This window comes from Urocampus carinirostris, chromosome 3 (assembly GCF_059441175.1).
Source record: "Urocampus carinirostris isolate Australia breed hairy pipefish chromosome 3, RoL_Ucar_1.0, whole genome shotgun sequence".
Lineage (NCBI taxonomy): Eukaryota > Metazoa > Chordata > Actinopteri > Syngnathiformes > Syngnathidae > Urocampus > Urocampus carinirostris.
This window is the reverse complement of record NC_142351.1, coordinates 26,523,683-26,538,011: the sequence shown is the minus strand read 5'-3', so window position 1 is coordinate 26,538,011 and position 14,329 is coordinate 26,523,683. Positions and strand designations below refer to the sequence as shown.

General features: G+C 41.9%; 1 protein-coding gene and 1 pseudogene across 4 annotated transcripts in view; one reads left to right on the top strand and one right to left on the bottom strand.

Moving 5' to 3' along the window:
- Positions 1 to 14,329, bottom strand: part of rapgef3 (Rap guanine nucleotide exchange factor (GEF) 3) — a 64,337-nt gene that overhangs the window by 46,781 nt on the left and 3,227 nt on the right. For 3 of the 4 annotated variants that reach the window (XM_088331277.1, XM_088331278.1, XM_088331279.1), the window contains exon 1: positions 714 to 1,111. The exons of the other annotated variant lie outside the window; for it this stretch is intronic. In XM_088331277.1, coding sequence (XP_088187403.1) covers positions 714 to 809 — 96 coding nt within the window. In that variant the 5' untranslated portion in view covers positions 810 to 1,111. Of the gene's footprint in view, positions 1 to 713; positions 1,112 to 14,329 lie in introns of those variants that run through there. 4 annotated transcript variants of the gene reach the window in all.
- On the top strand, positions 2,469 to 2,624 carry LOC148369318 (U2 spliceosomal RNA; annotated as a pseudogene).

Here is a 14,329-nt window from a genome sequence, read left to right as displayed (position 1 = left end):
ATTAAATTGTATAATCATTATAAAAAACAAGTTATGTTTATTTGTAATCACAAGGAGTTCAAAGGGCTGCACAGACCACAGACTATTACAGACTACAGACCATTATTACACCATCTGACTAAAACCTACATGAGGGCAAGGAAAATTTTAAAAATCTCAGCAAGAGGAAAATGAAGAAACCTTGACACAGGTAATCCCCCTTCAAGGGTGATCAGGCTGCAATGGATGATGCATTAAAACAATTAAAACATTTTTTAATCAAAGCATAATACAAAATACAAAATAAAAGATAAAACAAACAGGATGACCAGGTTGCGATTGATGTAGCATTAACAAACAATACACATACAAACAATATCAACATTGAATCTAGGGCATTTATAAGCTATAGAATATGAATGTATTTTAAGCCTAGATTTCAGTTCCACTGAGGTTGCAGATCAAATCTCAAAGGGCAGAAACCAAAAGTGTACATATCTTCATTTTGGAACCTAGCCCCCGCGATAAACGATGGCAGTGGAAGTTTTAATCAGACATTTTGTTTTGGAAAACTTAATTTGGCCCCACCTCACCCAGACCATTGCGACCCCCAAGAAAATTGAGGTCAAAACCTCTGTGTTAGCCGATGACTTGCAGGAAATAATATGTGCGTGAAACTTGTGTCCATTTCACGTGCACCATTCAATAATGCAATAAAATGTGAACACACATACCCAACTGATGCCGCGTATGGTCGGCGTGTCCAAAGAGCCGCGGTCCGGGAACACTTGATAATTATAACTCCTAAACAGATGCATCTTGTTTCGCATCCGCAGGAGATCAGGCGAAAATCGGGAAAGTTCCACCAAGTCACGCAATCTGCGCCCTGGGCGCACACACCCTCAGACGATTGACATTTGGACTTAACAGAAACTGGGTACTGAACCCGGACCTCAGATGCTCCTGCATCTTCAAGTCAGTCTGTTTTGCTGTGCTAGGTTTTCGTGCTGCGTCACACTTTTGGGACAATCTTCCACAGGAGTGGCATGCGTGCACGCGCACTCGCCCGTGCACGTGTGGCGCACACGCACCGCCAATGTGCCTCAGTCGCGTCTCAAATGGTTCGAGAAGCGTGACGGTTGACGTTTACACTAATACCAACAGTGAAGTGCTCAGGTGTCACGTGACAAATACGTTGCGGGACAGGGGCGTGGGGCAACAATCGGAAAAAGGTGATATTATATCACACTACAAACATTCTACAGAAACACTACAAAATCGTGCAGTAATACTCCATGTGAAATGCTACAAAAATACATCTACAGAAATACTAAAAACACATGTGTCATACTACAAAATACAACAGAAATACTACTACAGAAACACTACAAAAAGGAAATAAATACCCCAGAAAATACAGGAATACTACAAATATACTACAACTGAAACACTACATTTTTTTACAATAACACAAAATAAATACTACAAAATTACTACTACATAAATATTTGTTCATTTTCCTTGTGTTGAGGTTTTCAGTTTTTCCTTGCCCTCATGTGGGTTTCAAATCCGGGGATTGTATAGTCTATAGTTTACAATAATCTGTGGTCTGTGCAGCCCTTTGAGACTCCTTGTGATCAAGGGGCTATACAAATAAACATGACTTGACTTAAATACTACAAAATACTACAGAAACACTACAAAACACAACCACAGTAATACTACAGAAATACAACAAAAACTACTACAGGAATAGTACTGAAATACTAAAAATATTACTACAGTAATAGTACAAAAATATCACTGAAAAACTAAGAAAATATTGTAAAAATACTATCAAAATACTACTATAGAAATACTCTAAAAACATTTACTACCTAAATACTACATAAACACTTCAAAAATACAACTACCGTAAATGAAACACACTGTCCTTTAAGTATTTAAGAAAACTATTTTTCCCCAAATAGTTGATGTATTTGCTTGTCCCTAGTGCCACAAAATTTGTATCCCTCCTTATCATATCCGTTTCCGGCTCTGATTTGTTCTAGAACTTATAGTATACCAGCTCAGTAGCCTAGATGGTAAGGCGCCCGCTTTGAGACTGGGAGGTTCGGGTTCGCGCCCCGGCCGAGTCATTCCTAAGACTTAAAAAGTGGTCGGCGGCGCCCTCTCTTGGCTGCGGCTGCATCGGGTCAGATGCAATCGACATTTCGTTCTGTGTACATTGTTACACAGAATGACAATACAAGGAATTTATTATTATTATTATTATTATTATTATGTCACAAAAATGACTATTGGTACACACCTCACATTTTCTCCTTAAAAAAAATAAGACTAGCAGCTAAACCCCTGGTTAAGTGAGTACACCCTTAAGTTAAAGTTCCTGAAGTTCAATAATTTGTGTGGCCAACATAATTTTACAGAACCACTTTAATCTTCCTGGCATGTGTTGGTCGGGTTGTTCATCTGAGTACTTTATGCCCATGTTAATCTGAGTACTTTATGCCCAGACGCCTGTGACAGTGCAGGCCTTCGACATGTAGTTGATTTTTGCAATCCGGAGATGGAATAAGAGCTTGCTCTGTCCACTCCACACATCGGCCCGGTATTGCAGTACCTCCGGGCACGGTGCATTCGCAATGATCGCAGCAAGGCTTTAAGGCTAGGACCTTAGCTTGGCCTTTTGGCTGAGAGTAAGAGTAGGCTCTGTAGCGTATTATGAACTGACCGATAACATAATGGATAATGAATAAAGAAGATAGAACAATAACCCTTAAAAAATCCCCCCCCCCCCCATGGGTTTCACAAACTTTTGTAATTGTATTTATATTTAGTTTGTTTTGTCTTTTATTAGCATATTTGATATTGGCGTAATCCAAAAGCATTTGAAAGTAATCAAGTTACATTACTTTAACATTATGATATTCTAATTACGTTACTAAACCCCTTTTTCAAGAGGTAACTAGTAACTGTAATAGAATATTTTTTTTAAAGTAACCCTCCCAAACATGTTTTCCATGATGGCTAAACAACGTTTTTAGATAGGTCACAACTAGTTCGCAGCTCAAAGTGGTACTACTACAAAAGTACTGATACATGTTGTCTTTTTGAAACAAAAATATCAACAAGGCATATGCTGTTTCCCAATGCTACATTTTCCCTAACTTTTAATTACTTATTCTCATTTAGAAAGAATATTCAACAGGTACAGTGCTGTTCAAAATAATAGCAGCACAATGTGACTAACCAGAATATCTTAGGTTTTAGTATATTTTTGATTTTTACATGCCAAACAAGTTATCAGTAGGTGCAGAAGATTCTCAGAAAACCATCAAGACCCAGCATTCATAATATGCACGCTCCAAAGGCTGTGCAATTGAGCAAATAGTACAAAGGGGTGTGTTAAAAAAATAGCAGTGTCTGCTGTTGACTGTACAAACTCAAAACTATTTTGTATTTCCAAAAAAGGTAAATCCTAATATTTAGTTGCATGACCACAGTTTTTAATAACTGCTTCACATCTGCATACCTGTACGGTTTTGCCGTACAAAGTACGTTTTTTATGCATTTTAAGACGAGTATAACGTACAAGGAAATCTGTACGGAAAAACGCAAATTTGTCAATGATGGGTACCATCCGGTATACACCGACTAATACGAAACGGCAAATCAATCAAGTCAAAGGAATTCGCCGCGGAAGCCTCTATCTCGGTATTGTTTTTTTCCGTTTCAAACAAAGCGAGCGGTTTGATGCTACTGTGCGCATGCGTCTGCCGCCTGGGGGTTTCCCATCATGCATCGTTCCGAAAAAAAAATATGGTGTACGATTATTTGGTATTTTGTACGGGAAAATACGACGGTTTGTACAGGCATGGAGCCGTGGAGGTTGACAGGTATGCATATGTGTGGCATAGTGTCAACCAACTTGATACACCTTTCAGTTGTTATTTCATGCCCAGACCATGATACTTACACCACCATGATTTCACTGTCTTTAACGTGTACTGCGGTTTGAAATCAGAGTTTGGGGGTCATCTCACACACGGTCTGTGGCCCCTGGACCAAAAAAGGACAATTTTATTGTCTTCATTCCACAAAATGCTCTTCCATTTTTCTTTAGACCAGTTGATGTGTTCTTTGCAAATTGTAACCTCTTCTGCACATGCTTTTTTTTAACAAGGGGATTTTCCGTGGGACTCTTGAAAAATTTGCTTCACAAAGACGTCTTCTAACTCTCACAACACTTACAGGTAACTAAAGACTGTGTTTGATCATTGGCTGAGCCTTTGCTATTCTGGTCATTTTCTGGTCCATTTTAATAGTTGTCTTCGGTTTTATTCCACATGTCTCTGGCTTTTCTACCCATTTTAAGGCATTGGAGATCATTTTAGCTGAACAGCTAACAATTTTTTGCACCTTTGTATAGGTTCTTCCCTCTCCAGTCAACTTTATAATAAAAGAATCCATTCTTTGGGGCAGTGTCTTGAACTACCCTTTTTCCTCAAATGCATGTTCAACCTGTGCTGGCTTCATCATCCTTTAATAGGCGCTACCCGATTCACACCTATTTTTGTTTTATTTCCTTCCCAAAATTGATAAACTCAGAGATTGGTTCCCACAATACTATTTTTTAACACACCCCTTTGAACTATTTGCCCGATTGCACAGCCTCCAGAGCGTGCCTTTTATGAATGCTGGGTCTTGTTTGTTTTCTGAGAATCTACTTCACCTACTGGTAACTTGTCTGTCATGTAACAATAACTAATGTACTAAAAACCAGGGGCATTCTGGTTAGTCACATTGCACTGCTATTATTTTGAACAGCACTGTGTGTACTGTAAATCACAAAAGTGAACACACAACTCAAAGAGATTTCATTACAACCTTTAATTGAACATCTCTGAAGAAACATCGCTTTGACACAGTGAAAAGAAGTATGTAAACAAAAACCATGACTTACTGGAAGTATATCCTCTGGTCTGAAATATAAATTTACACTGCTTTATAAGCTTTACACACACTACTTTTCATTGTGTCAAAGCGATGTTACTTCAGTGGTGTTTTAATAAACATTATGATGAAATCTCTACAGAAATGTGAGGAGTGTACTCAATTTTGGGTTTATACTGTATGTGACGGCAGTCCTAGTTGTTGAATCCCTCCCCTAGAAGGGCCGGGGCCAGTACAGTGGGACCTTGCTACTTCGCGGTTCGACGTTCGCGGGTTCAAAGCTTCGCGGGCCTAAAAATTATAATGATAAAATAAAAGAATCTAAAAAAAAAAAAAATGTTTTTTTTTTTTTTGTTTTTGGTTTGTTAGTTTTTTTCGAAGGGGCGCCGCTACTTCGCGGATTTTCACTTTTCACGGGTGGTTTTGGTCCCCATTAACCGCGATAACCGAGGTCCCACTGTATTCATGTCCCCATCCCTAGAACTGATAAATTGACAAGCCAACCTCCGGGAATGCTTCCTAAATAAATGTTTTGCCCTGTTGCTTCTTGAAGCAGCTGATGTAACTAGTCAGATGCATGTCATGTTATCGGGTTTACCCAGCTTCTGGTCGGATAAACATTTAGTTGTTTTTGGTGATGTCAAAATTCCAGCTAAAGCTCAGGGGTCTTGGTTGTCTTTTTCTGACGAATGACTACACTTTGCTCTGCTATAAAAGGGACACTCCAGCTTTATAGATTCATAAAGCTGCCTTTTGTGTCGCCATGAGCCTTGGTAGTTTGCAGCCACAAATTTGAATCGGGTGAGAGAACAAGGTTTTAAGGCTCATGAGGTGTTTCAGTGATCCTGATCAGAACATTTTAAGACGTCTTGAGTTTTTCACCTTGATTTCTAATGCGAAAATACCCGGTTTGTGGATATGTTGGAACACAGAAACTTCTTTAGGTGCTGCTAGCGTGAGTTTTCTGCTCCTTTCCATGCAGTGCTACATGACAAAACATGCAAACTAGTCTAAAATGTATGAAATCTACTCTTTGAAGGTTTGATTCTGAAAAGTAATTGGTATTATTTGGGGTGAGGGGGGCTTTTGTTTGGCGTTGTTTTTATGGTTCCTCCAATGATAAACATGACACAATAATGGATTGTTCCATTCACAGGCATTTTTTTAGAATTGATACCAAAGTAATTTTACAGATACAGTGGCTTGCAAAACTATTTGGCTGTAATCGGAGAAAAAGGTGGCGTTACAAAGTATTAACTCAATAGGGCTGAATAATTCTGCACACCAACTTTTTGTTTTTTATTTGTTAAAAAGTTTAAAATATCCAATAAAGTGTGTTCCACTTCATGATTGTGTCCCACTTATTGTTGATGCTTCACAATAAATTACAGTTTTATATCTTTATGTTTGAAGTCTGAAATGTGGCAAAAGGTCACAAAGTTCAAGGGGGCCAAATAGTTGCGCAAGCCACTGTAGTTCAGGACTACAAATGATCAAATAGACTATTGAGATAAGGGTGGCACATCGGCTGAGTTGTTAGCACGTCTGCGGCACAATTCTGAGGTCACGGGATCAAATCCAGCTACCAGCCTTCCTGAGTTTGCATGTTCTCCCTGTGCTTGCATGGGTTCCCTTCCACATTCCAAAAACATGCATGTTAGATTAATTGGCCGGTCTAAATTGTCCCTAGGTGTGAATGAGCAAGTAAGTTGTCTGTCTCTGAGTGCCCTGTGACTGTCTGGCAACCAGTTCAGTGTGTCCCCTGCCCACTGCCTAAACATAGCTGGGATGGGCTCAAGCACCCCCACAACCCTACTGAGGATAAGCAGTGCAGATAATGGATGGATGGACTATTGAGACAAAATTGAGAAAAAGTATGGTAAAAGGAAAAAAAAAATTCTCCCCGGTAATATTTTCTCACCTCCATTGGCGCATAAATGTAGTCATTTTAAGTATTGTTTGCTATTTAACTTATGTGACTTTTTAAAATTTCTCTTATTTCAGCTCGAGAGCTAAAAATCCCCAAAACTAATTAAATTATCAGGGAAAGTTATAAACCAACGGTAAACCAAAATGTATTTAGATACTTAGGAAAATTGAGTTTAGAAATTCTCAATAATTCTTCGTGTGTTTGTCATTAAAAAAAAAAGATTTGCATTTATGGAATGTTTACAACGTTCTGATGCAGCTACGTAAATATTCCATGCAAAACGTCTCAGTTTATTATTTTTTGCAATCATTTTATATTTGCAACGTTACAACATAAACATTCCATAAATATAGAAAAGAAAGTGGAATAAATGATGTTTTTTCACATACAGTAACAGCAGTGATATACAGTGTTGCTTCTTCTTGTACCTTTTTATGTCAGTATTTTTTCTGCAATATGATTTATTAGTTATATAATGTTTGAAATACACTGATAATTCAATAATTGGATCTAAATTGTGAGGTAGACAAGTTTACCACACAGAATGATCCGCAAGAGGTCCCGGACTGAGCATGTTTACAAAAGGGACAGTAGAAATTAATTCGTTTGACATCATCATATTGTAGCTGTTTTATTTTCACTCTCAAGATGCAGTTTATTTTTTTTGCATTTCCTTACACTTAACATAACAGTTCACGTGCATCTTAGCATTTTATATTTTGGTTTGTTCTTTAAAATGGATGTCAAACTCAGGCTTTCTGGTCTTAGGCGGGCCGGATCAGTAAAATAATGTCTCCTTTAAATGTTTAGCTTTGTTTTTCAGTATTATGCTTTCTTATTCAGCACAAATTAGTAACCTTCCAAGTCAAGTCAAATCATGTTCATTTGTATAGCCATCAATCACAAAGAGTCTCAAAAGGCTGCACAGACCAGAGATTATTGCAAACCACAGACACCAACCTCTGATCTAAAACCTACATGAGGGTAAATAATACAAATATATTGTCAACATAAAATACATGTTGTAATAATAAATTTTTTCACAACCAATGGGGGGAAAGATGTTCATGGTTGGCATTGAATGTGTTTAGTTTAACAGTTGCGTGAATGCAGTTTTATACCTAAACCAATTCACCACGACCTAAACCCTGTCACCTAGCGACCGGAGGGGGCATTTGGTTAGCATTTCTTTCAATTAAACTTATGGCGGTCCATATGTCTGACATGCCTGATCTACAGTGCATCCGGAAAGTATTCACAGCGCTTCACTTTTTCCACATTTTGTTATGTTACAGCCTCATTCCAAATTGTATTAATTTAATCTCTTATCTCAAAATTCTACACAAAATACTCCATTATGACAATGTGAAAAAGTTTTTTTTTTTTTTTTACTTTTTAAAAATTTATTAAAAATACAAAACTAAGAAATCACATTTACATAAGTATTCACAGCCTTTGCCATGAAGCTCAAAATTGAGCTCAGGTGCATCTTTTTTCCACTGATCATCCTTGAGATCTTTCTACAGCTTAATTGAAGTCCACCTGCAGTAAATTCAGTTGATTGGACATGATTTGGAAAGGAACACACCTGTCTATATAAGGTCCCACAGTTGAGTGTGCATGTCAGAGCACAAACACCGAGCATGAAGTCAAAAGAACTGTCTGTAGACCTGCGAGACAGGATTGTCTTGAGGCACAAATCTGGGGAAGGATACAGAAAAATTTCTGCTGCTTTGAAGGTCCCAATGAGCACAGTGGCCTCCATTATTCGTAAATGGAAGACATTTGGAACCACCAGGACTCTTCCTAGAGCTTGCCGGCCTTCTAAACTGAGCGATCGGGGAAGAAGGGCCTTAGTCAGGGAGGTGACCAAGAACCCGATGGTCACTCTGTCAGAGCTCCAGTGTTCCTCTGTGGAGAGAGGAGAGCCTTCCAGAAGGACAACCATCTCTGCAGCAATCCACCAATCAGGCCTGTATGGTAGAGTGGCCAGACGAAAGCCACTCCTTAGTAAAAGGAACATGGAAGCCCGTCTGGAATTTGCCAAAAAGCACCTGAATGACTCTCAGACCATGAGAAACAAAATTCTCTGGTCTGATGAGACAAAGATTGAACTCTTTGGTGTGAATGCCAGGCGCCATGTTTGGAGGAAACCAGGCACCGCTCATCACCAGGCCAATACCATCCCTACAGTGAAGCATGGTGGTGGCAGCATCATGCTATGGGGATGTTTTTCAGCAGCAGGAACTGGCAGACTAGTCAGGATAGAAGGAAAAATGAATGCAGCAATATATAGAGATATCCTGGATGAAAACCTGCTCCAGAGCGCTCTTGACCTCAGGCTGGGGCGAAGGTTCATTTTTCAGCAGGACAACGACCCAAAGCACACAGCCAAGATTTCAAAAGGTTGGCTTCAGACCCACTGTGAATGTCCTGGAGTGGCCCAGCCAGAGTCCAGACTTGAATCCGATCGAACATCTCTGGAGAGATCTGAAAATGGCTGTGCGCAAACGTCTCCCATCCAACCTGATTGAGCTTGAGACTTATTGCAAAGAAGAATGGGCAAAACTGCCAAAAGATAGGTGTGCTAAACTTGTGGGATCATATTCAAAAAGACTTGAGGCTGTATTTGCTGCCAAAGGTGGATCAACAAAGTATTAAGCAAAGGCTGTGAATACTTATGTAAATGTGATTTCTTAGTTTTCTATTTTTAATAAATTCGAAAAAAAGTTAAAAAAAAAACTTTTTCACATTGTCATAATGGAGTATTTTGTGTATAATTTTGAGATAAGAGATTAAATTAATACAATTTGGAATGAGGCTGTAACATAACAATAGAATAGAATAGAATATACCTTTATTGTCATTGTTACAAAATGGGTTAACATATTGTGACAACGAAATTGGGCATGACACTCCAGTTTTATACATTCACAGTGAGGTATGAGCCAAGAAGATAAAGGAACAGAGAAGATAATGTTATAAGACAAGGGGGATAAGGCTATAGTTATAATTTACATGGTATTTACACAAGAAATGTCGGCATGTGGGATGTTACATACAGTGTTGTCGTGATACCGTTGGTATCGTAAGGGTTGTGCAATATAGATAGATAGATAGATAGATAGATACTTTATTCATCCCCTAAGGGAAATTCACATTTCCAGCAGCATCCCTGAGCTGAGAACAGTACAATAATAAAGCCAAAAGAATACAATATACAAATACCCAGTGTGACGTGCAAATGCCCACTGTAGCGTGTTATATAGAGTAACTAAATAGTGCTACACAGAATACATATTGCAGTAAGATTCGGTAATATCCAATGTAGGTGGTGTGGTTTAATGTGGGCCTTTACTCTGCCGGGTGGAGTTAAAGAGCCTCATGGCATGAGGAAGAAAAGATCTCTTCAGTCTGTCCGTAGTACAAGACAGTGACAGCAGTCTGTCGCTGAAACTGCTCTTCTGTCTGGAGATAATGCTGTGTAGTGGATGCGATGGATTGTCCATGATTGACCTCAGCTTTTTCAGTGCTCGTCTCTCAGCTACTGTTGTTAGGCTGTCCAGCTCTTTGCCCACAACAGAGCTCGCTTTCCTAGCCAGTTTATTGAGACGAGAGGCATCCTTCTTCTTGACGCTGCCTCCCCAACACGCTGCCGCATAGAAGAGGGGGCTTGCCACTACTGTCTCATAGAATATTTTCAGGAGCTTTTTGCAGATGTTGAAGGAGGCCAGCCTTCTGAGGAAGTAAAGTCGGCTTTGCCCTTTCCTACATAGAGCTTCTGTGTTGGCAGTCCAGTCCAGTTTGTTGTCCAGCTGCACACCCAGGTATTTGTAGGTCTGGACAAATTCTACACATTCTCCCTTGATGGTTACAGGAACCGGGTGAGTTCTGGTTCTCCTGAAGTCCACCACCATCTCTCTGGTCTTGGTGGTGTTTAGGTGCAGGTGGTTTGCGTCGCTCCATCGGACAAAGTCCTGAATCAATTTCCTGTACTCCTCCTCCTGCCCGTTTCTGATACATCCCACGATCGCAGTGTCGTCGGCAAACTTTTGCACAAGGCAGGACTCAGAGTTGTACTTAAAGTCCGATGTATATAGAGTGAATAGGAACGGAGAGAGAACGGTCCCCTGCGGAGATCCTGTGCTGCTAACCACAGTGTCCGATGTACAGCCCCCCTGTTTCACATACTGGGGTCTGCCTGTCAGGTAGTCAGTAATCCATTCTACAAGGTGTGAGCTAACTCCCATCTCTGTCAGTTTCCTACTCAGTAGCAGAGGCTGTATGGTATTGAAGGCACTGGAGAAGTCCAAAAATGTAATCCTCACAGCCCCCTTCGCCCTATCCAGGTGAGAGAGGGATCGGTGTAACATGTATACTATAGCATCCTCCACTCCCACCTTCTCCTGGTAAGCAAATTGCAGTGGGTCGATGGCGTGACGGACCTGTAGCCTCAGGTGGTGCAGCAGCAGCCGCTCCATGGTCTTCATCACATGTGATGTCAGGGCGACCGGCCTGAAGTCGTTGAGTTCCTCAGGTCTTGATTTCTTTGGGACTGGGATGATGCAGGATGTTTTCCACAGCTGAGGGACCCTCCCCTGTTCAAGGCTCAGGTTGAAGATGCGCTGTAGAGGGTCTCCCAGCTCAGACGCACAGGCTTTCAGCAGTCGGGGGGATACTCCATCCGGACCAGCTGCCTTGCTGGTTCGTAGCCTTCTCAGCTCTCCACACACCTGGGCTGAAGTTATTTTTAGTGGGGGGATGTCTTCCATGCTAGTGTCCAGAGGGGGAGGGGGAAGGACAGCTGCATTACTCAGGGGTGAGGATGAGGCGGAGTGGTCAAACCTGTTGAAAAAGTTGTTCAACTAGTTGACTCGCCATATGCATTGGTGCAAACATAGACATCATAGTGCAGAAAAAAGGAATTTGTCAGACATTGTGCAAGGTGAGCAGTAAACGTAGTGCAGTCGACATGTGCAAGAACATAGACATAAGTACCATTATATTCGTATGAGGTAGTGTTGGCACGAGTTTTCAGTTTTTTTGTGCGGTGTCTGTTTTAAGCAGTGAACAAACATAGTGCAGACAGCATGTACGTGAGTACCATTTTACATTCGTGTGAGGTAGTTTTTTGCAACAGTTTACAGTTTTTTTGTGCGGTGTCTGTTTAGGGTGGTAATGGCTGTGGGGAAGAAACTGTCCCTGAGTCTGTTTGTTTTTGCTTTGTGTGACCTGTAGCGCTTGCCGGAAGGCAGCAGGTCGAAGAGGTGGTGGCCTGGGTGAGAAAAGTCCTTGATGATGTTTTCTGCTCTGCTGAGGTAGCGAGAGCAGGCAATGTCCTCCAGACTGGGCAGAGAGCAGCCGACGATTCTCTGGGCTGTTTTGATGATCCTCTGGAGCTTTTTCCTGTCTGCTGCTGTGCACCCAGCATACCACACTGTGATGCAGTATATTAGGATGCTCTCCACTGTGGCTTTGTAGAAGGACACCTGCAGCTGCTGTTTTAGGTTATTTTTCCTGAGCAATCTCAGGAAGTGCAGTCGCTGCTGGGCCTTCCCTACCACCGCTCTGGTGTTTGCAGACCAGGAGAGGTTGTCGGAGATGTGCACACCCAGAAATTTGAAAGAGTGGACTCTCTCTACACAGTCTCCTTTTATGGTGAGTGGTGCTGGATTCCTGCCATTCCTTCTGAAATCCAGAATCAGTTCTTTTGTTTTTGTGGTGTTCAATATGAGGTGGTTTTCCGAACACCACGTTGAAAGTGACTCCACCTCATCCCTGTATGCCGCCTCGTCCCCTTCAGAGATGAGGCCGATCAAGGTGGTATCGTCAGCGAACTTAATTATAGTGTTTGTGGGGTGGGTCGGTGAGCAGTCGGAGCTGTAGTAGGTGAAAAGCAGGGGGCTGAGTGCACAACCTTGGGGGGAGCCAGTGTTCAGTGTTAGGATGGGAGAGACGTGGGTACCGAGTTTCACCGACTGTGGGCGGTTGGAGAGGAAGTCCATTATCCAGTGGCAGATGGAGGGAGAGAGTCCTAGGTGTGCAAGTTTCTCCACCAGGATCTCCGGGATAATGGTGTTGAAGGCTGAGCTGAAGTCCAGAAAGAGCATTCTGACGTAGCTCCCCCGGTGGTCCAGGTGTTTCAGCACGGTGTGAAGTGCTGTGTTTATGGCGTCGTCAGTGGAGCGGTTTGCCCTGTAGGCAAACTGGTGGGGGTCCAGTGTGAGTGGCAGGGAGTTTTTGATGTGCCGGGACACTAACCTCTCGAAGCACTTCATGACCACAGGCGTAAGAGCAACAGGCCTGTAGTCGTTGAGGCTTTCCACTGCTGACTTTTTGGGGATGGGAATGATGGTGGAGGTTTTGAGGCAAGGTGGGACGGTCGCCTGTGACAGGGACCGGTTGAAGATGGTGGTGAAGACCCCAGCCAGCGGATCGGAACAGTCCCTGAGTACCCTCCCTGGTACTCCATCCGGGCCAGTTGCCTTTCTGGGGTTTATGGTATTCAGCGCACGCCTAACTTCGTGCTCCTGAAATGTGAGGGAGTTGCTGCTGGTTGTTGGTGGGTGTGATGTGGCTGTTTGTGGCCTTCCAGCTTCAAAGCGAGCGAAGAACTGATCAAGGTCCTCAGCTAGTGAAGCCTCAGCCTCAACAGTTGCCAGGTTGTGGCCTCTGAAGTTGGTGATGTGTTGAAGGCCCTGCCACATCCTCCTCGGGTCATTTCCAGCGAAGAGGTGCTCGATTCTCCTTGTGTAGGCTGCTTTTGCTTTCCTGATGCCTCTCTTCAGGTCAGCCCTGGCCACCCCGTAAAGAGCCTTGTCTCCAGACCTGAAGGCGGTGTTGCGGTGTTTGAGGAGGGTGCGCACCTCGCTGGACATCCAGGGTTTTTGATTTGGGTAGTTTTTTATTTTTTTATATGCTGTGACTTCATCCGTGCAGTAACGGATGTAGGATAAAACAGTGTCAGTGAATTTCTGGAGGTCATGGTGTTCAAATACCTCCCAGCAAGTTTGATCAAAACAGTCCTGCAGCTTGGAGAGGGCTCCCTCAGGCCACGTTTGTATTGTCCTCGTTACAGGTTTTGTTTTCCTTTGGATGGGGGTGTATGAGGGGGTAAGGGATAAGCATAGGTGATCGGAATTTACTAGGTGGGGGAGGGGGGAAGCTTTGTATGCGTTGTATGTATGTGGAAAAAGTGAAGCGCTGTGAATACTTTCCGGATGCACTGTATACACTGTCTTCAAAGTGCCATATTGCTAAAACAAAAAATTAAAAACAAAAACAAAGACTATATTGTATGTTACATGACCACTAGAGGAACATAAACGTCCAGGTACCGAATCACTGACATTTTATTTTGAAAACCATACTTACCCCTTTCCACAAAATTATTTGAAATACTTGATTTTTTTAACATGTCAATTAGCAACAGAACCTACAACAAAGAGCTAATTGTGATTACAA